Source organism: Haliotis rubra, unplaced genomic scaffold (assembly GCF_003918875.1).
Source record: "Haliotis rubra isolate DU_JTF1 unplaced genomic scaffold, ASM391887v1 Scf450, whole genome shotgun sequence".
Taxonomy (NCBI): Eukaryota; Metazoa; Mollusca; class Gastropoda; order Lepetellida; family Haliotidae; genus Haliotis; species Haliotis rubra.
Window position 1 is genome coordinate 52581 of NW_025767136.1, and position 23156 is coordinate 75736.

Genomic DNA, 23156 nt, shown 5'->3' on the forward strand with positions numbered 1-23156 from the left:
TGTAAAAAGGATATATGATTAAAAACCAAGCATATTTTTTTTATTATGGAAGGGTCGAAATAGAACAGGATTAACTTGGATGGTGAACAGAGGTAATCCACCCGACCATCCTGTAGGGCGAAAATGGATAGAGTGATGAGCTACCGCTGATCAAGTGGGTTGCTGGTGCGCATGCGCAAGGAGAGGCCCATTTGGGGTTAGCTATTTTTACTGTTCTTGGGAACATAGGACAGAAGTTTCCAATGTACTTCGGGAGAAAGGGGAGATAAGCAATAAGTAAGAGTCAGGATAAGGAACAATAAATGTATTGAACCAAAACATATTTTACAGTAGTACTTCAAGCACTCTTTTTGTGATAGAAGCATTTAAAATGTTTCGCAGTATTAATTAAAGAAACTTGATCAGTCACAACACAGTACAATGCATAATTAAGCATCTATATTCTATATTTGAACTATGACCTCCAGTGGAGTGACAAATGTTTGGACATGCAATGCAATACTCAGAAACCCAGCTGTTGTCATAACATGGAGTATAAGGGTGAGTACTGCTACACAAAACACCTATATGACGTCCTGTTTTTCACAGTGTAGGGAAGTTATACCTTGATGTCACAGATGATGTCAGACAGACCACGAGCATTCTCCTTGTGTCGACTGATGTCTGCCTTCTCTGTGGCAGGGTCAGTCTGGGAATTATGGTTGCCTAGCAACAGGTGGGTACAGAGGATCCGGCTGCTGGATCCTGTAAGTTCAGTTTGGATCATACCTGGAATTGACAAAATATACAACTGACTGACTGACTGACTGACTGACTGACTGACTGAGTTTGGGTTTACGCCGCTTTTAGCAATATGCAACATCATGGCGGGGGACACCAGAAATGGGCTTCACACATTGTGCCCATGTGGGGATTCGAACCCGGGTCTTCGGCGTGACGAGCCAACGCTTTAACCATTAGGCTACCCCACCGCTCCCCAAAATATACAAGATGTACCTAAGTATTTGCACAATGTAATTGCTGATCCCATGTGTGGTAGCAACATGGATACCAATTTACTTAGATATAAGTGCTCATCCCCTGCGTGATACAACTCATTGACTACCATCACAGATACCCATCCAGAGTGATGTAAGTGCTGATCCCATATGTGATACAGCTGAGTACTGACAGATACCCATCTCGAGTCATATTACTGCTGATCCCATGTGTGATATAACTCATTGACTACCATCACAGATACCCACCTAGAGTGATATTGGTGCTGATCCAATGTGTGATTCGACTTTCTGCTTGATGACTTGAGATATCTGCTGCCATGGCAACCACTGAACTTGACTGTTCCTCGGGCAACAGCAGCTTCAGTGCAGCCAGTGTTTTCTTCTGACAAAATCTGAGGAAACATTGTAACTAATTCAAATCTATCTCTTTCAAGAACACATCTTTGAGTATTAGCAAAACCCATGGGGCTGGAAGTAAAGATCATGTCCCAAAGCGAGCTGTCGACGTTCTGGTGATTTTGACGATTGCATTGCTTGCGCTATATCGGGGGAGTAGGTGCGTGATCGGAGTGCAAAAGCAGTTTCATCGGTAAGGCAGGTGCCTAATTGCTGTCGTGAGAAGTTTTATTGACAATGGAAATCCCGGAAGTTAAGTTATATAAAAAGCACACAAACATCAATATTATTTACCCGAGATCAGCAATACCACTTCAGATGCAAAATCAATTGCCTACATAATAAAGAAATAATAAGCAAAATTTCAGTAAGATCAGTCGTCTGCTTGTGACAGGCAGTAAATAGGAAGCCACGTGATCACAACACTTCCCTGCCAGTGCGGAGCGAAAAGTATGCCTCATCGTCGAAAACCCTTACAAAATACCTGGATGTGGAGAGCGGCAATAGTTTCGGCGATACAATGTTATCGACTCTATTTTTTGTAGGGAATACTTGATATTTTGGCGTGAAATAGATGAATATATCCTTCATCATTCACGTTTAGTAAAATATAAACTTTAAATGATATTAAGAAAAAAAATATGTTTTGTCTTACATCGTCAAAAACACCTGACACCGGGATACTATTTAACACATCTTACCCTCTTATGAAAAGCAACAAACTGCTAAGCCTGTACCACGAAGCAATCTTAGCAGTATGATTGCCATAAATCTATGTTAAAGAAAGGCAGCGATGATTGTTTTAGCTCAAGGATTGCTTTGTATTGCCCTCGTCTAACAAGTCAATAGGTGAATGAACATTGACATCTTATTGAAATGATGGATTTGTGGGTGTCTTGCTGTCGATACGATTCAACATTTTGGCTTTATTGTTCATAGGTTAATTCCTTATTTATAAGTCAATTATTCAGTGTGATCAATTTAAGAGCAAGAACATTTAACATTATTATTTGGGGAAAGAAACAAGCAGCTTTCCTTTTCTTACATCACATTAACCATGCCACATTAATATTCGCCACATAACGATGAAAACTGCATCAATATTTGTGAATCAAACCCTGTTGTCCATCACACAACCAGGATAACACTTATATTTCTCCATGTAAATCTGGACATTTTGCCCAAATACTAACTCTCTCTGTTCCTCATTGACCAGTGTCTTGAGATCAGTGTAGATGTGCGGCACCAGTCTGTTCACCTCCTCCGACTGCAGACCCTGGAGAGGCAGAGGCACATCAGCATTATCATCACGACAAGCCATCATCAGCAACATCATCATGACAAGCCAACATCAGCAACATCATCACGACAAGCCAACATCAGCAACATCATCACGACAAGCCATCATCAGCAACATCATCACGACAAGCCAACATGATCAATGGTTTGTATACACTACATTCTTTCATTACTGGTAAATACATGTGGATGATATGTGGTTCAGTAGTGATGCGTGGGTGAAAATACCAAATTATTGAGCAGGGGTGGAAATAACTTTAAAATTGCTACAAGTACAGTGGCACATGTAAAATCACTTGCCCTGATAATTTTTTCCACTATACCGGCCGTTTTCTTGTTGATTTTTTAAATAAACAACATAATTAACATTGGAATATCAACTGACACCGTACAGTGTGATATACAAATTTGCTTGCCCGACAGAAAAAAAACACTGGATCGGACATCGGGCAATGGGTTATATCCACCCCTGTTGAGGCTATGTTTGTTGGTATGGTTGATGTTCAACACCTCACTCAGCAATATTCCAGCTGTACGACAGCCACATGTAAATGATCGAGTCTGGACCAGACAATCCAGTGACTGACATCATGAGTATTGATCTACAGAATTGGAATACGATGGCAAGCATCAACCATGTCAGCGAGCCATGATTCAAACCCACACTCTCAGAGTAAAGCACCTAATCGCCAGCACATAAAGTCAGGGATTCAACCCACCCAGCCACAAATTTCCACAAAAACAGAAGTCTGACAAGGTGAGGTGAAATTGGGTTTAACGTCGTGCTTGAGAATATTTCGCTCATATGACGACGTGCATGCGTGTGTATGTGTATGCGCGGCTGCTTGTACTAGCCCAGACTTAAGCTGCTTTTATAGTGCTAGCCCACTGAGATACCATGCCGCAGTGAAGCATGAATACCCCAATCAGACACAGTATACTGACTCCGAGCCGACCAGTCCTTGTTGTACCCATTAATGCCGAGCGCCAGGCAGGGACCAACAAGTACCGGTACCATATTTTAACGTCTTTTGGTATGACGCTGTCGGGATCGAACCTCGCGACCTTCGCCGCCTCGGGCGGACGCCTAACCACTACACCACGGAGGCGGTAGTCTGACAAGGTAAAAATTTAAGGTACATCAGCTGAATGTGGGAGGAAAGCTGAAAGTGATGCAGATCTGCGACATTGATTACTTTGATTAAAAACCCATGAGCACAGCTTTGGAGCTAACAAACCTAGAAACATAACCTGAGATTTCACCCAATAATCATTTCTTTCTTGTGCGCTCAAGGGAAGCAACTCAGCATAGCCAACAGGATTCATAACCTCACTGGTAATTATATATTATATCTCATTACACATATCATTATACTCATTGAACAAATTACAATTTTTCTCTTGTCCTGGTCCAGGAGTTTTAGTCTTTCCTTCAGGTCCTTGACCTTCATTTTAGCTGCCATCAGCTGCTTCGGGAGGATGGAGCTTCGGAACAGTTTGATGAAGTTGGATGCAGTTCTCTCCCCTACAAACTCCACAGTACGTTTGAGAGAGGACGGGTGGTTGTGGAAGAAATTCTCTTCTAGCTGAGTCTGTAATTAAGTATCGATTGTCAGGAGGTTATAGGTGAGGTGAGGTGAAATTGGGTTTAACATCGTGCTTGAGAATATTTCGCTCATATGACGGCGTGCATGCGTGTGTATGTGTATGTGCGGCTGCTTGTACTAGCCCAGACTTAAGCTGCTTTTATAGTGCTAGCCCACTGAGATACCACGCCACAGTGAAGCATGAATACCCCACTCAGACACATTATACTGACTCCAAGCCGACCAGTCCTTGTTGTACCCATTAATGCCGAGAGCCAGGCAGGGACCAACAAGTACCATATTTTAACGTCTTTTGGTATGACGCGGTCGGGGATCGAACCCACGACCTTCCACTCTCCGGGCGGACGCTCTAACCACTACACCACGGAGGCGGTCTCAGGAGGTTATAAGAGAACACTTGTATTCCCCTTGAAAAGTGATGCAAAAATATTTACAATTTCTGATAAACCCATCCATGGATATGGAGCTGACAGAACCAGGATCATATTTGTAACAAAACCAGCACATGCTGGTGCATATAAGAGACGCAACTCTGAAGAGTAAAAGTATATTGTAAGGAAACAACCTGCACAGATAAACAAATTACGAATATCAACTGATCATGACCTAGGTACAGTGGAGTCCTCTTGCTCCAACATAGTTTCTAATTAACAGATCACTGGTATGGAATCTTGGCGGCTGGTATCAATGTCGATATTACAAATGGTGGGAAGAACAAGTTTAAGTGTGTTTAGTGCATACAAAACTGACAAATATGCTAAGTAGTGCTGGGAATTGGTAAAAATCTCATAATTGATGATTGGTTCATTACAACCGATCAATCACCGAAAATAATTGGTAAGCGTCATTTATGAAATTTTCCTGATTATTTTTGTTAATGTACAAAAAAATGCAGAAAAAAACATGTAATTCTTTCGTGTTTTTTTTGCAAATTGCACAAAATGCATTTGCAAATTTCACATCTTTAAAGGATGAGTAGTAGGTTAGGAACATTAATTTCTTGGAATCTTGAAGATAAATTCAATCATGACTTGGAACGAGCTTGTAGTGGTCATGAAATGTAACAGACAAAACCAACCTTGTGAAAAATATTGTTAATGCAAACAAGTGTTCCAGAATTGTTTGTGTTCGATTATGAGAAAACATGATCGACTGCTTGGTCCTTTAGTGACTGCGACCAATCTTCGATTATTTCAATTAATCGGATCACCACTAATGCTAAGGCTTATCATCTCTCACTGACTCACTGTTACATTAATCAACATGAATGAGTGGTTTGAGTTCAGCTCTTACTTGAAGGGCATTCTCACAATGTCAGCTTAATGTTGAAGGAAAGGCTTCAAACATCACAAGGGTAGTCTGGGATTCTAATTCATCTGCATGAACTGTCCTGTGTGTACATCCTTCAGTTATAGTTCTCACCTGCAGCTGTTTCTGTGTGAATGTTGCCGTCTGCCCCGTGTTGGCAGCCGTAGGGGTGATCTTCCTGATGGTACCTCGAGTGTTGGTCCCCACAGCAAACTCCATCATCAAGTTGCGCATCTCAGCTGGAACAGACCATGACACTTCTGAGAAACCTTCACACTGTTACTCCACCATTCACAGGCCAGTCCACTAGGAAGTGACAACTCAATAACAGACCATGACACTTCTGAGAAACCTTCACACTGTTACTCCACCATTCACAGGCCAGTCCACTAGGAAGTGACCACTCAATAACAGACCATGACACTTCTGAGAAACCTTCACACTGTTACTCCACCATTCACAGGCCAGTCCACTAGGAAGTGACTACTCAATAACAGACCATGACACTTCTGAGAAACCTTCACACTGTTACTCCACCATTCACAGGCCAGTCCACTAGGAAGTGACTACTCAATAACAGACCATGACACTTCTGAGAAACCTTCACACTGTTACACCACCATTCACAGGCCAGTCCACTAGGGAAGTGACTACTCAATAACAGACCATGTGAAACTACTCAACCATTCACAGGCCAGTCCACTAGGAAGTGACTACTCAATAACAGACCATGACACTTCTGAGAAACCTTCACACTGTTACTCCACCATTCACAGGCCAGTCCACTAGGAAGTGACTACTCAATAACAGACCATGACACTTCTGAGAAACCTTCACACTCTTACTCCACCATTCACAGGCCAGTCCACTAGGAAGTGACTACTCAAGGACCTATTCCATGAAGTTACCAGAGCTCTAAGGTCATCATAACGCCCAAACTTTAACATAGACGTATGACAGTGGTAGCGTTAAGATGCCTTTGTGGAACAGGGACCAAGGATTATCACAGAAAGCAAGCATTTAAATCTAAAAATTCAAGTCACTTCTGTTTTATCGGTTCTATTTTCTGTCAAATGCAAACAATAAGTTGTTGAACAAGTTGACCAGTCAACTTCAGATTTATTTTTTCCTGATATTTGCTTCAAACTTATTTGGCCAAATTTTGGTCTCTAACCAGGTCTGGATGAATAAATGATTTGGATTGAAATATTCCAACATTGCAGCCATTAAATAAGTGACGTTTGGCCAGGCATACTAATGGATGACAGTGTGTTTATCATTGAAAACAGTTCCAGTTGTTTCATTTAAAACTTTCAGAACATAGTGAGAATAAAACTGAACAAAATACAACCAACTCTTTCAGATAACTGCATTGCCATTACTCACCAACATAAGGGCAACATGTGTACAGCAGATCCTGAGACACAAGGTCAAGGTCATCCTGAAAACAAAAGATCAACACATCACAACAATCACGGCTGTAAAATGATACAAAACACCCTTGGTTCCTTTAATTGTCTAAAACAATACCCATCACTGCAGGTTTTACATTTGTACAGAATTCAAGAGTCCTTTGCATTTATTGACAGAAAAAACATAAAAGTGTTTTCATAACCTATCCAATTCGTACAATGCATTGTTTTATACTATTTTTGTTACATTCTGTGGTGATGCAACCTGACATTCACGTTTACTGTACCCAATATAGACTGTATCCCTGTACAAGGTGTGTTGCTACTCACCAGAGGTAGGAGTTGTATGGTGTCTCCCCTGTCGGTCCCATGTTCCTCTTCACTTACTTCCTTGAAGAACAGTCCATCAGGCATCATTGGAGTCTGAAAGTGTCAGTGAGTGAGTGAGTGAGTTTGTTGTTTCCTGCCAACCTCCGCAACATTCAAGTTATATTAAGACAGACAGACAAGGAGAGATGAGCTTTAAGCACCTGTATCACTATTCCAGCACTATCATGGCTGGGGAATCTGGAAATTGATTGCACACATTGTATCCATGTAGGGAATCGAACCCAGCCCTACAGCGCTTCAACCACTGGGCTACCCAACTATCCTGTCTGAAGCACACCATCCTTTGACTGACATCATGAACATTGCTCCATATGGATACATTAACATGCAGTTAACTAAATCAACGAGGTTGACCTCCCAACTCAATAAGTGGCTTCTTATGATAGAGTGTGTGTGTGTGCGTGTGTGTGTGTGTGTGGTACATAACTACTCATCTAAATCTCATATAAATATGTGAGTGAGGTAAGGCTTTAGACTACATACAGCAATATGACCACAGAACCACAAGAACATCACCATTACAGGTCAACTTACATCAAACAGCCAGCTTATCAACACGACCACCATCAGATTTCCATAGAAACACTTGTTTGTGGATGCTCTCTCCCAGGCTATGCTGCAATACAATGATCAGTTTGTCCATAGGTAGATGAAGTACAAACTGCTTTCATGCAAATTAATCCTCATACATATCACCCTATAAATACCATCAGATGTTCTGAAAGGCTAAGTGAATATTGTTTAATGCCCAAGTCAATGCTTCAAGTGTGTGAGTGAGTGAGAGTATGGTTTTATGCCGCTTTCAGCAATATTCTAGCAATATCACAGCAAGGGACACCAGAGTAAGTGATTGAGTTTAGTTTTACGCCACACTCAGCAAAATTCCAGCTATATGGCGGCGGTCTGTAAATAATCGAGTCTGGCACAGACAATCCAGTGATCAACAGCATGAGCATCGATCTGCGCAATTGGGAACTGATGACATGTGTCAACCAAGTCAGCGAGCCTGAGCACCCGATCCCGTTAGTCACCTTTTACGACAAGCATAGTAGCCTTCAGTGACATGACAAGAAGGGGTTGCTGATCTTCATGGGTCAAGGGACACCAGAAATGGGCTACACACATTGTACCCATATGGGGATTCGAAACCGGGAATTTGACGTGACGAGCTGACACTTTAATCATTAGGCTACCCTACCGCCCTTAATGCTTCAAGGACGGCACAGTATTACCAGTCTACCGGTCTATCAGTAATGCCGTAATGCGACTTTCAAATGAACTGGTATATTGGTTAACAAATGTGGCAAGTTTATCTCTGATATAGCAGATAATCTCTATGGTTTAAGTTAAGACCTACACTGATGTTTCGCTCCGTAATCAATTGACAAAACGGCATACTTTATGCAGTGTAAGTTGTATAAAAAGGAAAGAAAAACTCCCTAACTATCCAATCTAAGTTTCAGATCCCAGTTTTCAGAACCATGTAACTGATAATTACGGCCTCAGTATGTAGAAAATAGGATCTGTGTGTACAATCAGCGTCACACACTGTCATACACTTTAGCTCCCAATATATCGCAACACAAACAGCTGTACCACAATATATTACAATAAAAATATTTGCCAATTCACAGCCATACAAGTCACTATAGTAGAAATTGCAAAAGTTTGCTGAATGTATCAACAAATATGGTTGAAATAATTGACTAGAAAAGGCATATGGTTTCTACCAGTTTTGTTTGTTGGGTTCATTTTAAAACATGGTCTTACCAAACAAAATACCAATCTGATTTTTCTGAATAACCAAAGCAAAACAAAATGGTAGTGTTGGCTGTAATTTTGTGAGTTGTCTCCCCTACCTGAGAACATGTCTAAGACAGGAGAGGAAGCCCTGGTACACTGGCACTGTGGGGGCTAGAGGGTCCATCTGGGAGGCAAACTCCACCAGCCATGGAATGGTGAAGACAAGTCTCCGGCAGGTGACGGCACAATGTACTGTGGCAACAAAGTCCAGAGGAGATGGAATCTGGGAAAACAATTTGTTGACTTAAGTTGTGGTCATCAGCAAAAACGTCCACAACATAAAACAGATTTCTGTGATCTGAATACTCTCTACCTGGATGAGAGACATCGCACATTCTCTTGAACACCTTCACCAATCTTGGCAATTACAGCTCCAGATAAGCTGCATAAAATAAACGAAAAGAAAAATATTTTGCCCAAACTCAACAACTTCATGGTTTAAGTACAAGAATTTATTACTCACCCGTGGAAGATACTGCAGTGTAATATTTTTACGGCAATATTACACTAGTGTAACACCGCTAGACGTATGATGCCATAATGGTTTACAGTTATGACGTCACCCTCTGTCATAATAACATGTCCATGGTTTAAATCCAGTAACATGTCCATAGCATAAGTATTATTAGTATTATTTATTATTATTTTTAACAGATTAAAGATGAAAATGCAGCAGAGAGGGTTTGGGTGATCCTGGCACAGTCAGGCTGGTAAGGCTCATCATCAGCTCAGGGCCCTCACCCCCTCTACACGCAGCCCAGACAGCGAATGGGACTTCTCCCAGAAAATACTGCCTAGTCGAACCCACCAAGAACTTTCCGGAGAATATGAAGGCTCTCCAACACTGCAGCCTTCTGCATTACCCAGAGTGTCAGAAGGGCTGTGCTCCTGGTGGAGAACCTGGGCACTCTCCTGATCTGCGCCAAGAGATCAGGAGGTACCAAACCAAGGGCACCGAGAACAATGGGGAGCCTGACGACAGTGTACTTGGGATGCAAGCGAGACATTTCAAAGGCGAGGTCCGCATATTTATCATGTTACTATTATTATCATTATTATAGGATATTTATATATCGCGCATATCCATGCAACTAGTACATGCTCAAGGCACTGGTATTGTTTCCCTCGATCACTGGATGTCAATCTCAAAGGCACATCTTATTATCAATCTCAACTCCCTGGGGAGTATACAACTCTTGCAGCCACTAGGCGCACCAAGTTATTGCAGCTTTCTCATCCTTACGAGGTACCCATTCACAGCTGGGTGGACTGGGACAAATAGTCACAGTACTTTGTCCAAGTTTACTACATGTACAATAACATGTTAATGATAACGTCAGTAAACATAGGCATTACAGGCCTAAGTAATTTATACCATCAAAAACTAGTAGCTCTCAACATACTGTGTTCCTGTGAGCAGCATAGCTGACCCTCATGGAGTCTGGCAGTGGTTCCGTGGTCTGGTATGGCAGGAATGTTAGAAATCCCAGGAATTTCCCCAGAAGCCGCAGTGTCATCAAACAGGAAGCAAACAACTCATGTTGATCCTAAATCACAAATCAAATTCTTTTCATTAGTATGGCTGAGGCAGTATAGTTTGGTTTGGTTGTTGTTTAGCAACGAACTCAGCAACATTCCAGCTATATGACGGCGGTCTATAAATAATCCAGTCTGGACCAGACAATCCAGTGATCAACAGCATGAGCATCGATCTACGCAATGGTGAGGTGAGGTGAAATTGGGTTTAACGTCGTGCTGGAGAATATTTCGCTCATATGACAACGTGCATGCGTGTGTATGTGTATGTGCGGCTGCTTGTACTAGCCCAGACTTAAGCTGCTTTTATAGTGCTAGCCCACTGAGATACCATGCCGCAGTGAAGCATGAATACCCACTCAGACACATTATACTGACTCCAAGCCGACCAGTCCTTGTCGTACCCATAAATGCCGAACGCCAGACAGGGACCAACAAGTACCATATTTTAACGTCTTTTGGTATGACGCGGTCGGGGATCGAACCCGCGACCTTCCACTCTCTGGGCGGAGGCTCTAACCACCACACCACGGAGGCACTCCGAGTGAGTGAGTTAAGTTTTACGCCGCACTCAGCAATATTCCAGCTATATGGCGGTGGTCTGTAAAAAATCGAGTCTGGACCAGACAATCCAGTGATCAACAGCATGAGCATCGATCAGCGCAATTGGGATACGATGACAAGTGTCAACCAAGTCAGCGAGCCTGACCACCATATCCCATTAGTAGCCACTTACAACAAGCTTGGGTTGCTGAAGACCAATTCTAACTAAGATCTTCACGGGTCAGAAGCAGTATATAAAGACCTTACGTTGAAAACTTGGAAGTGATAATGACACAGTTTACCATGGAAACTTGAAGTAATGTAGTGAGACATGAAAACTTGAAGTAATGTAGTGAGACATGAAAACTTCAAGTTATTTATTGACACTTGCCCAACTGTTTTGTAATAATGCTATGACATTAAAAATATTGATATATAAAAATAAGAATTGGATGTTACTAAACATATTATGACTGACTGACTGACTGACTGACTGAGTTTGGTTTAGCACCACTTTTAGCAATATTCCCGCAACATCACGGCGGGGGACACCAGAAATGGGCTTCACACATTGTACCCATGTGGGGATTTCGAACCTTGGTCTTCGGCGTGACGAGCCAACGCTTTATCCATTAGGCTACCCCACCGCCCCAAACATATCATGAGTATTAGATACATACATCCCCCACTCCCCACTCTCAAAACAAATCCCGAGAAATTCATGTCTACTTCCTTACCTCCTCTTCCTCAGTCTCGGAGCTGGTCGACTTGGCGCGAACACTGCCAGGAGTTCCAAACTCAGTACTGTTCAGCTGTACACAATACAGTGAGAGATCAGCAATATCATTGAAGCTTGTGGATATCAAAGTCTGGGCCCAGCAAAGTATCATAGCATGATGATGATACAGTTAGTCCCTCAATGCCTACATTTTGTCACCATCCAAGTCAGATCTTACAAAACACTCATTTGTTTGTTTGATTGTTATTTAGCAGCTCACTCAGCAATATTCAAGCTATTTGGTGGCAGTCTGTAAATAATCCAGTCTCTACCAGACAATCCAGTGATCAACAGCATGAGCATCAATCTACGCAATTTGGATATATTGACATGTGTCAGCCAAGTCAGCGAGCCTGACCACCTGATCCCGTTAGTCGCTCTTATGACAAGCTTTGGTTACTCAAGACCAATTCTAACCCAGATCTTCATGGGTGATGAATTTTCATTACTTTTCCTGGGTATTATGACAGTTTCCATGATATTTCATCAGCAAAGCCACAACATAATAACAAACTCTAACAGATTTACATGAATAGGATATTTTTTGCTGATATATCACTATATAGATATTAAAGGTATTCAAACACTAGTTTTCCTTGATTTTTTTTGTTGTCCAAAGGTATTCTAGGACTGGAAAGATCATGCTAAAATACCAGGGTGCCGTTGTACAAAACGACCTTAGCACTAAGGCTACCTTAAGTCTATGCTAATGAATGGGAGTTACGGTCACCTTAGCGTTAAGATCGCTTTGTACAACGGCATCCAGGTCTCTTCCAGGCTGCCATGCCCTCTATGGACACAGATAGTGGTATGGGATCCCATTCTGGGTTTTGTTCCATTGAGAGATGTGATGTGAGCATTGTTATTCTATATTAAAACAAGAATTACTGAAGCAGAGTACACAAGTCAAACAGGGTCTTTGTTCAGAATATGCACAAAATTCAGCTTAAGCAGTAGAAGAAACATTTTAGATGTTCTTATGGTAAGGAAATTCTGTATTAGAAGATCATACCTCAGTAACCTTGGCAACAAGGGTGTTAGTGAGATGCTGGTTGAAGACAGCATTGCCAGCAGCCGTGATGAAATCCCGGAAAAACTCCTGGTACCCTGTAAAACTTGGTGTTGGACATGGGCCACCCAGACTGAAGGGTTTGATGAAACGCTCCTGTAGTCTGGGAAAATTAAACAAAAAATATGTTCATAAGTCTTGCAATCTTCAGATCAAATGACTTATGTTTAGGCCAGACCAATTTCATTTCTTGTTTTATGGATTTTTGTCCTCAGAAAACCTAAAGGGAGGAGGGAAAAAAATAAAAATCACCAGTCAAAGTAATATTCCTTTTAAATACTAAAAGTATTTTATTTTGGGCACTTTATGAAGTGTATATGGAACAAAAAAACAATCAATTTTTTTTTGTAAGTTTACATTTTTGGCCAATAAAAACATGAAGATTTTATTGTTTCAGCGGGTATTCTTGAAAAATATGACCGGCGAATCCGTAAAACAAGAAATTAAATTGGTCTGGCCTTAGTGTGTTTATTAGATAAACATACTGTGTTTGTTTTCCATTGTGTTCCAGAACATGAGCCTAAAACCCCACATTTTAAGAGCAATCAATTGGTAATGCACATATATATCTATAGTCCATGGCACAAATCAATTTCCTTCAAGTGGGTGACTGAGTTCAAATTTAAGGTCCTGGCAGTATTTTACTTTTAGCCATATACAAAAGCTATAAACTCATGAAAATATACTTAAAGAAAAATATAATGCAAATATGGCAATTACTCTGTGATACATTTAGGGACGGGGATATTCTGATTTTTATTTATTTATTTCTCCCCAGGAGGAGTGGGCCGGTCCTGGAGGTACTGCAATACCAGGTCAACCCGTGGCAAAGGCGGAGCAAGCCCCTGACTCTTCGCCGAGTACCAAAAATCAGTTTAATATCGATGTCCCCAAATGGGGGACCTATCAGATATTAAGCTGATAAGAACAGATACTACACTTTGATCTTAGCCAAAAGGCCGAGAAGCGAAACCCAATCAAAAATAATGGACATCTATATTGTCAATGGCAGGCAACCTCACTTGCAGTGTATTCGTAGTATCAGAATGAAGTTTATAAATGTCTATTCAGTGATACATGACATTAACCTGTCAAATCACCTTGACAACTGGTCAGAAATAAATGTGATCTCATCAGATTGGAAGAATTTGGTCAAACTCAACAAAGTTTAAAGAACCACTAAACTTTGTTTTTTGTTACTCTTTTAACCATTACATATGAAAGATTTGTGGTTAGTCTTATGCGGAACACCAAATTTATTCTTTAAAAACTTGTGGTTAATTAATACCGAGCGATTAAAAGTGGCCAAAAAGTCGCCTGCCTCCCTCTCGCCCGCCAACGAAACCACAGACAGGTTACGTAACTCTGTCGCCAGAGCACTGCAGTGACGTCATATGAGGAACGATTTTCAGTTAGTTGTACAGAAAATGTGTAGCACGCTCATCATCTTGATGATTTCTCGACATCAACGACAACATGCCGAATCGTTGCTTTGTCGTCAATTGCTCCTAGGGTCGGGCGATGGTGTCCCCATGCACAGATTTCCACAGGACCCCGCAGTTCGTGCTAAATGGGTTATGTTTGTGAGTGCTAAGCGGCGTTGTGGAAGCCTGAAGCGACATCTTACTTGTGTTCAGATCGCTTCACGGAAGTTAAAGAATCAAAACTACTTACTAATTCTAGTAAAATATGCATATGATTGATGACCATAAAAATTTTCTATGACACAACTTGTAACATAACGATTTCTTCCTCGAAGTGAGTTTGTGGTCGAAGTAACAATAATATTGTAAGTAGTATTATATTCACACCCACCTGGCTGCCACGAGAAATTGTTATGTTATACGCTATGTCATGCAAAATCCTATTGGCCATCAATAAAATACATATTTTACTACCAGTAGAAAGTAGTTTTGATTTTGTACCTCGGTGAAAACAAACCTAAATACCATTAGTCCTCAGACTGGATGGATGTTCCCGACAGAAGTACCGCCATTTTAAAAATAAAAAATCTGTTAGAATTAATGAGATTGTAGTTTGTTTTCATCAAGTTAGAAAATCAAGACTACTTTCTACTCATGAGTTAAATATGTATTGGAATCATAACCAAACGGATTTTGCATGACACAACTTATAACGATAACGATTTCTTCACACTGCAAAATCCTATTGGCCATCAATAAAATACATATTTTACTACCAGGAAAGTAGTTTTGATTTTGTAAGTCACCTAAATAATATCCTCAGACTGGCGGATGTTCCCGACAGGGCGACAAATTCCTTCATCAAGATAGAAAATACATTCCACAAGTAGTTAAATATGTATGGTTAACGGATTTTGTCCATCACCAGGTATGTAGACAAATTCCTTCTACATTCCCATGGTTAATGTCCATACCTAGTCAATAGTCAATGTGCGTCTGTATATTTGGTCTTATAATCCTAATTAGTTTATTATCATACTTGTATGCATTTTGAAACTAAATAAAAGCAGACGATCTGCTGATACTTATAGTGAATTTATAACAGAACTGTAATATCTAGACATTTTATAGTTTGCCAATGTGAATCATAATTCGCACACACACCCTAGTGCATGTTGTCTGTCTCATTACACTTCACGGCGAAAACAATGATTCTGTTGAATGCTACGACAAATGAATAAAACAAAATGCAAATATTAAAATTAAAACAGATTAAAGTTATAGGAACAATATCAGGCCATTACCTTGTTCGAGGAATGTATCCATCAATATCCACAAAACTGTTCCAAATGATGTGTCTTTTAACAGTTTAATATACAAAAAGTGATCAATCTTTTCAGGTATTGGTGTATAGTCTCATTGGTCACCCAAGATAGCACACCTGGCAACTAATTGCATAATGTCCGCCTTCTTAAAAACAGTAATTTAGTTAGCCAATAATGGGCAATCAATCAATGTATTGCCGGTTAATCCTTTGAAAGAAGGACGTTGTTTTTACGCTAGACACAGACACGACAGAGTGTATTCAGTATAGATTAGTAAATCTACATACATAAACACTACCTTTTGACAATTCCGCTGTGTAAGATAAAAGTAATTAATCAATCGGGTGTTATCGGTTAATCCTTTGATCGATGTTTATAATGTTGAATATTTACTCCAGACACAAGAAATGCCAAATGGGAACCTTTGTCGGGTAATCTAAGTGTGTTACCACTAATTATACCTGTTATAAATTCATTAACTGACCATCAAATGAATGATGACAAATAACATGTGTAGGTTTATACCACCTAACACGGGTTACAACAAGGGAGTATTGATTGCTGTATTGCATGTGAAAACTTATGGGCCGACACTGTTTTGAGAATACAAACAGATTTTTACATGACATGATTAATTATCGAGGTAAAAAAACACAGAAATGGGATCAATTTGGATCAGTCATTATACAAATAGGGCCTAACGACACCAATCGATTTTGACAGAATCGTCTATGAAAACAAGTTGTAACTTGGAAACTAGGCAAAGCAGGAGACAAAATTAAATGACAGTAGATTGTGAGAACATACAGCTTTAATTTTCCACAACAATTGTCACGATTTCAGGTTTATACAAGCCTGTAAACAAGATAATTTAACCCCTAAAATGTAGATGAATTCTGCATCGGCCCTCAAAGCTATTCCTCATATGACGTCACAGAGGCGCGCCGCTCTGATTGGTTGAAATTTCGTTCGCGGGTTAGAATTGTGCACTGTTGTCAAAAAGGTCGATTTAAGCCAATTAAAGGTCGAAATGAGTAGTTTTAATGACGGGGTTTCATTTATAACGATGCCAGTCAGTGATTTATGTATTTGTACCCCCTAGGGTTTATGTGACCTTTAACCAAAACAACAGTAAGATATTGTCATTGAGATCAGCTTTTAAATCTGTGAAACGTTCACCCTACGTTTAAGTTAATCTGTACCCACAAGCCATGCTGATTACGTAGTGAGAACGTCAACAACAATGTCTATAAATAGACTACAGAGAATAACTGAGGTGGGACAGTGATTCTTATCAAATAGCTGGAGCTGTGTTTAATACAACCAACATTACTGTATATATGGTACAGAACTGTCAGTATGACACTGTCATATAGCTGGGGCTGTGTTTAATACAACCAACATTACTGTATATATGGTACAGAACTGTCAGTATGACACTGTCATATAGCTGGAATATTGACGAGTGTGTTGTTAAACAATAAACAAACAAACAAACAAACAGTATGACATCACTCGCATCATCCCCATCGAATCTAGGGTGTTATTTAATACAATCAATGTCCTGTATACCATGTTGTAAGTCGTCTGCCAAATGGGTCTACCTCTGAATGAAACGTGGAAGTAAATTATCCATCAATTTAAAAACACAAACATCTAGCAAATGCCATCTTTTATGTCAAACATGAAGGCAGCTCTGAAATAGGTTTAGCATTATAATGCAATTTGACATTTTACAAATGGCCTGATGAATTCCTGCTATGGTATGACAAATATTTCAAAATTTACAAATCCATTTAATCACTACCTTCTAATTTTCTTTCCACTTGTAACATGGTTCTCATAAAACTGTTTCCGCAGAATATTTGGTTTCAAGTATTCATAAGTACAGTAGGCCTCCATATCATATTTTTTAACCATTGAGTAGTTACCAATACGTGATCATTTACTTTGGGTATTGATAGGGTTGGGATTTTTTTTCAGGTATTCAATACATTTTACTTAGATTATGACTTACATTGAGACAGTCTTACAATAACGCAATAAACATAGGAACAGAAATATTGGAAATTGTCTCTGAACAGAATATATTACTTCATGCCACAGTAACAGTTTTTCTGAACCAAGTGCCTCTCCTGAAAAGTCTTTATCAGACTTAGATTTCTCTGTGAGACAACTTAACCATTTTACAGGGGAATGAATATCCTTAGGGAGGGGGATATTCTATTCTTTATTTATTTATTTCTCCCCAGGGGGAGTGGGCCGGTCCTGGAGGTACTGCAATACCAGGTCAACCCGTGGCAAAGGCGGAGCAAGCCCCTGACTCTTCGCCGAGTACCAAAAATCAGTTTAATATCGATGTCCCCCAATGGGGGACGTATCAGATATTAAGCTGATAAGAACAGATACTACACTTTGATCTTAGCCAAAAGGCCGAGAAGCGATACCGAGATATGGCGAAATTGACAGTTGTACTGCCTGCCAATGTTTCTGAACGTGGGTACATTCCTGTTTTCTTCTTCAAATTTAAAATTAGGCAAAGGATGATAAACTGGTCAATATATATACCCTAAATTGTCAGAAATTATATTTAAATTATGATCAAATTTGAAAATGTTTGGATTTCACACAGAAGGCAAAAATTAATGAAATATATGAATCTTTGCTTGACTGTGGCCAACTTGTTTGGACGTACAGCATACAGCGTAGGCAGCCATTGTGTTATAAATAGCTCATGACCTACTTTAACATCAACCACGCTGGAAAAATAATACCTCTCTTTTCATACCAACTGAACCAGAACAAAATTGAGAATATATTTTGTGTAATTTATAATAAATAACAAACTGAAATTTAAATGCAAGTGTGTGATAGAGTTTGACTAAATACATTTTCTTCAAATTATATGTGTTTTAGCTAAACTTAAAATAACTTCTGACATTATATTTGTGAAGGCAATGTATTGTTATGTTGACTGTAGATATGTATATCTGTATGAAATTAAATATAGAAAATAATTTGAGATCAAACACTCATATTCTATCTTGGTTTGTTGACGAGTCAAACAAAGGAATTCTAAATATAGCAATATTTCAAGGGAGACAACCCCATGGAAAATGAAAGAAGTAAACCTAAAATCACAAATCCTTAAAATACTAATTGGCACCAACATCATGGAGAAATTAAAATCTTGCTGCTACGCCAGTCAGAATTACTCAGATACCAATCAGTTGCTTCATTTATGTCACATTCGATGCTGTGAATCTTTAAAAATTAGATGCTCTCAGAAGATGGAATTTCCTGCTTTCTGAAGTTGAAATGACTCCATTTTGGTATACAATATTATTTTTCCTGCTATGTTTGACCAAATTTTTCCATGTTTTTTAAAAAAGTTTCTTTGTTCAAAATTGTAGCATCTGTACATAATGTTCTGAACTAAATTTTAAATATATGTTGACATCAGTTCATAGGGTTCCGGGTTGTCTATGTCATAGCCCTGAATTCCATATTTTGTTTATTAATAGTTGTTGTAATCATATGTAATTAGGTGCATCATTCTGGTACCGATCATCTGTCAGACAAGATGGGTTGCCTGAATCTTTGCGTCATTAATTGAGGTGTGGACTTCAGGGCTGCAGAGAGGGTATATGACACTCAAAGGAGTGTTACATCAATACATTGATGTACAAAAAATAATCTGTAACAAGAAAAATTGTGTCCAGGGACACGGATGCCCCCGCTGCTGTAGGAAGAGTTCCCTACACTGAGTGTGCTCTGGTGATTAATTTAAATTCACGACCAAGTTCAATAAACATCTATGCAACTATGAGATGCACACCTTTCGAGTCCCAATGAAACACATGTATAAGCTTAATCAATTCTGTTGAGCAGCTTTTGTGGAGAAGTGGATAGACTTAATCCCCTATTTCACTATCATCAGAGAGAAATTCAACAAAATTTGTCTAAGTTCAAATGTCTCTAAACATACAAAACACTATAAAATACAAAAACAAAATATGAGATGCACACTCTAGAGTCTCTATAGACATATGTAAGCTAAATGAGTTTTGTGCAGTGGTTTTTGAGGAGAAGTGGATAAAGTACACCCCCTGTTGTATGGGACGAACAGGATGAATAGAACCAAATTCAACTCAGTTCAATCATCTGTAGAAGTGACAAAATTAAGAAATTGTATGGACAAGGTATGAGATGCACACCTTTAGAGTCCCAATGAAACACACGTAGAAGCTCAATCAATTCTGTTGAGCAGCTTTTGTGGAGAAGTGGATAGACTTCATCCCCTATAACACTATATTCAGAGAGAAATTCAACAAAATTTGTGTAAGTTCAAACAGCATTAAAATTGGAAAAATACATAAAATACAAAATCAAAATATGAGATGCACGCCTTTAGAGTCCCTATAAAGCACATGCGTCATCTAAATGAATTCCATAAAGTAGTTTTTGAGGAGAAGTGGATAACGTACACCCCCTTATTGGATGGAACGAACAGGCTGAATAGAACAAAATTCAACTAAGTTCAAACATCTGTAAAAGTGACAAAATTAAGAAATTGCATACAAAATTATGAAATGCACACCTTTAGAGTCCCTACGAAAGACATGTAGAAGTTCATTCAATTCTGTTGACTATCATCATAGAGAAATTCAGCAAAATGTACCTAAGTTCAAATGTCTCTAAACTTACAAAAAAACAATAAAATACAAAAATATGAGATGCACACCATTAGAGTCCCAAGAAAGCCCATGTATAAGTTCATTGAATTCCACAGAGCGTTTTTTGTGGAGAAGTGGATAGAGTACATTCCCTGTTTCGTACGGATGGACACGGAGGGTAACCCTATATGCCCCCAGCCATATATGGCGGGGGCATAAAATATTCTAGGGGGGCAGCTGCCCCCCCTGGGCCCCCTACGCCCCTGAATGTGCAGATTCTAGTACTTCGAGGGGTTGAGTCCCATCCAGGATTCAAAACCACACTCTCCAAGTCAGGCGCCTAATTGTGTGCTTGCAAATGGGTGCCTGACTCGGAGAGTGTGGGTTTGAATCCTGTTTACAACTGAATCTGTAGTTTACTGAGAGAGTGTTCATCGCAAATATATCATGTTACGTTTGATCACTTTCTAGATAGCATTATAATGAATACAAATTACTTACAGCAGGGATCGAAACTAAGTTTTTTTCAAGTGTGCCTCTTGGGCACTGTCATGATAATTCAAGTGTGCCATTGTAATTTCATAAATTCATGGTCTATTAAACTGAACTTCGAAACATTACAAGACTTGAAGGGCAGTATTTGAAGTGAATGTCAAAGTTGTAGTTGTATTGTAACTTTCACAAATATTAGTAATAAAAACAATGCTAGGTAAGTATTTTTGTTTATTTACTGACCTCAAATTATTCCTTTCTCCAATACCGATTTTCCAGGGATATTTATAGCAAACTAATCCAAATACAATCTAAATGTTTCAGTCCGTGTACTTCAAGTTTAAGCGTTCTGAAACCTTTTGAACCTACGACAAACTGATTAACTTTTCCATCCTTGCCAACTTGCCTTCCGATTTCATGACAAATTCAACAGAAAATAACATCTTTCACTCTCTCACACTCAAACCAATCTTTGTACTTAACAGGTGGCCAGTGTTTAGGAATTGTAGTTATTTTATTCACGATGCCAACAGTAATATCATGCCTTTTGCAATATTCCAGCAATATCATGGCGGGGGACACAAGAAAAGGGCTTCACACATTGTACCCATGTGGGGAATCGAACCCCGGTCTTCGTCATGACGAGCGAACGCTTTAACCACAAGGCTGCCGCACTGCCCCGGTTATGAAAGAGGACTGAATCCACACCATAAAATACTATGTCAATAACATAATAACAAGATCTCTGATTCAGGCAATAATGCAGTGAACTTAACAAACCTCAGTTCGAATGAATTTTGTTTGTGTACCTTGCACTGCAGAAGTCTTGCAAAGTTTGGTACTATGAAAATGGACATTCAGATACAAATCAACTTTTGTAAGATGAGTAACCTGCTCCATACTTTTAGACTTTCATATTTGCTACAATACTTGTACCATGGTTTACCAGGGGTGGAAATAACCCATTGCCCGACGTCAGAGTCCAGTGTTTTTTTCTGTCGGGCAAGCAAATTTGTATATCACACTGTACCAGTGTCCAGTTGACTTTCCAATGTTAATTATGTTGTTTATTTAAAAAATCAGCAGGAAAAAGGTCGGTATAGTGGAAAAATTATCAGGGCAAGTGACATTACATGTGCCACTGTACCCGAGTACACTATCAATTTTAAAGTTATTTCCACCCCTGTTTACACTGTAACCACGGTTACCAAAGCTATCATGGATATAGGTATTTGTAGTAAGACAATTATAAATGGAGTGCAAAGATAAATATGCAATTACTTTGAAGTGAGTTTAGTTTTACGCAGCTTTCAGCAATATTCCAGCAATATCATGGCAGCTGTCACTTCAAAATGCAGCAATGTTATTAATCATCTTGTTTACTCATGTTTTCCAAACAGTCTGATTGCAGAAAACAATTATTTGCTTTAACAATATCCACCAAACCTGGAAATATATAATGCTACTAAGTAAAATTCAAGAAATAAAGCAAACAGTACAAAATCAACTCAAGTTCTTTCAAAGTACCACCGTCAATGGTCCATGGATACCATTACTGCTGCAAGAAAAACGCTAGACACTAACAATTCAAATAAACAAAACCTTACTTCTTAAATTTTTCTGGGTTTGTCCTCTTGAGTTGCGTGAGCAGTGTGACTGTTTCATCCTCCCCGTCAGACCTCACTGACTTGTCACCTTTGCACATCTGGAAAGGGGTAAAAACACTAAGTATCTGTTTAGTTTGACCATGACTATCCAGCGTAGCTTACATTCAGTTCACTAATATTCACAGATTTATCAAAGTAATGGCCATGTATTTCAAATCAAGATAAAAAATAAACAGCATTTGTAAATGAAACTGAACCATTCTTGCAGTGTTGATAGAGAGTAGGAAATCCAGCTCTCAAGTTTACAGGTATACATGATGTTCTTTGATTCATTAAACAATAAACTCAAGTGACATAATTGTTGTGATGTTTTAAGTTTAACTTAAAGGTATGGGGCACGCTTATTTTCACAAAGGCACACCTCAATTATCTTTGTAATGCCCTATGGCACCCCTTCGAAATAATGTAATTTTCTTCGAAATAATGTAAT

At 39.4% G+C, this 23156-nt stretch overlaps 1 protein-coding gene and 2 non-coding genes across 3 annotated transcripts in view; all 3 read right to left on the reverse strand.

The window, feature by feature from the left end:
* LOC124289889 (codanin-1-like) overlaps window positions 1-23156 on the reverse strand; it is a 53752-nt gene that overhangs the window by 8882 nt on the left and 21714 nt on the right. Inside the window, exons 11-23 of the mRNA XM_046726561.1 lie at window positions 22667-22764; window positions 13086-13245; window positions 12033-12107; window positions 10620-10763; window positions 9273-9439; window positions 7948-8029; window positions 7354-7446; window positions 6998-7052; window positions 5726-5850; window positions 4088-4288; window positions 2591-2673; window positions 1248-1393; window positions 605-768 (exon numbers count right to left, since the gene is read on the reverse strand). Of these exons, the coding sequence (XP_046582517.1) occupies window positions 605-768; window positions 1248-1393; window positions 2591-2673; window positions 4088-4288; window positions 5726-5850; window positions 6998-7052; window positions 7354-7446; window positions 7948-8029; window positions 9273-9439; window positions 10620-10763; window positions 12033-12107; window positions 13086-13245; window positions 22667-22764 (1593 nt within the window). The remainder of the gene's footprint in view (window positions 1-604; window positions 769-1247; window positions 1394-2590; window positions 2674-4087; window positions 4289-5725; window positions 5851-6997; window positions 7053-7353; window positions 7447-7947; window positions 8030-9272; window positions 9440-10619; window positions 10764-12032; window positions 12108-13085; window positions 13246-22666; window positions 22765-23156) is intronic.
* LOC124289900 lies at window positions 13921-14113 on the reverse strand. Its single transcript, XR_006901781.1, has one exon. It is a non-coding gene; the product is annotated as a U2 spliceosomal RNA (small nuclear RNA).
* On the reverse strand, window positions 18144-18336 carry LOC124289899. The gene has a single exon (XR_006901780.1). It is a non-coding gene; the product is annotated as a U2 spliceosomal RNA (small nuclear RNA).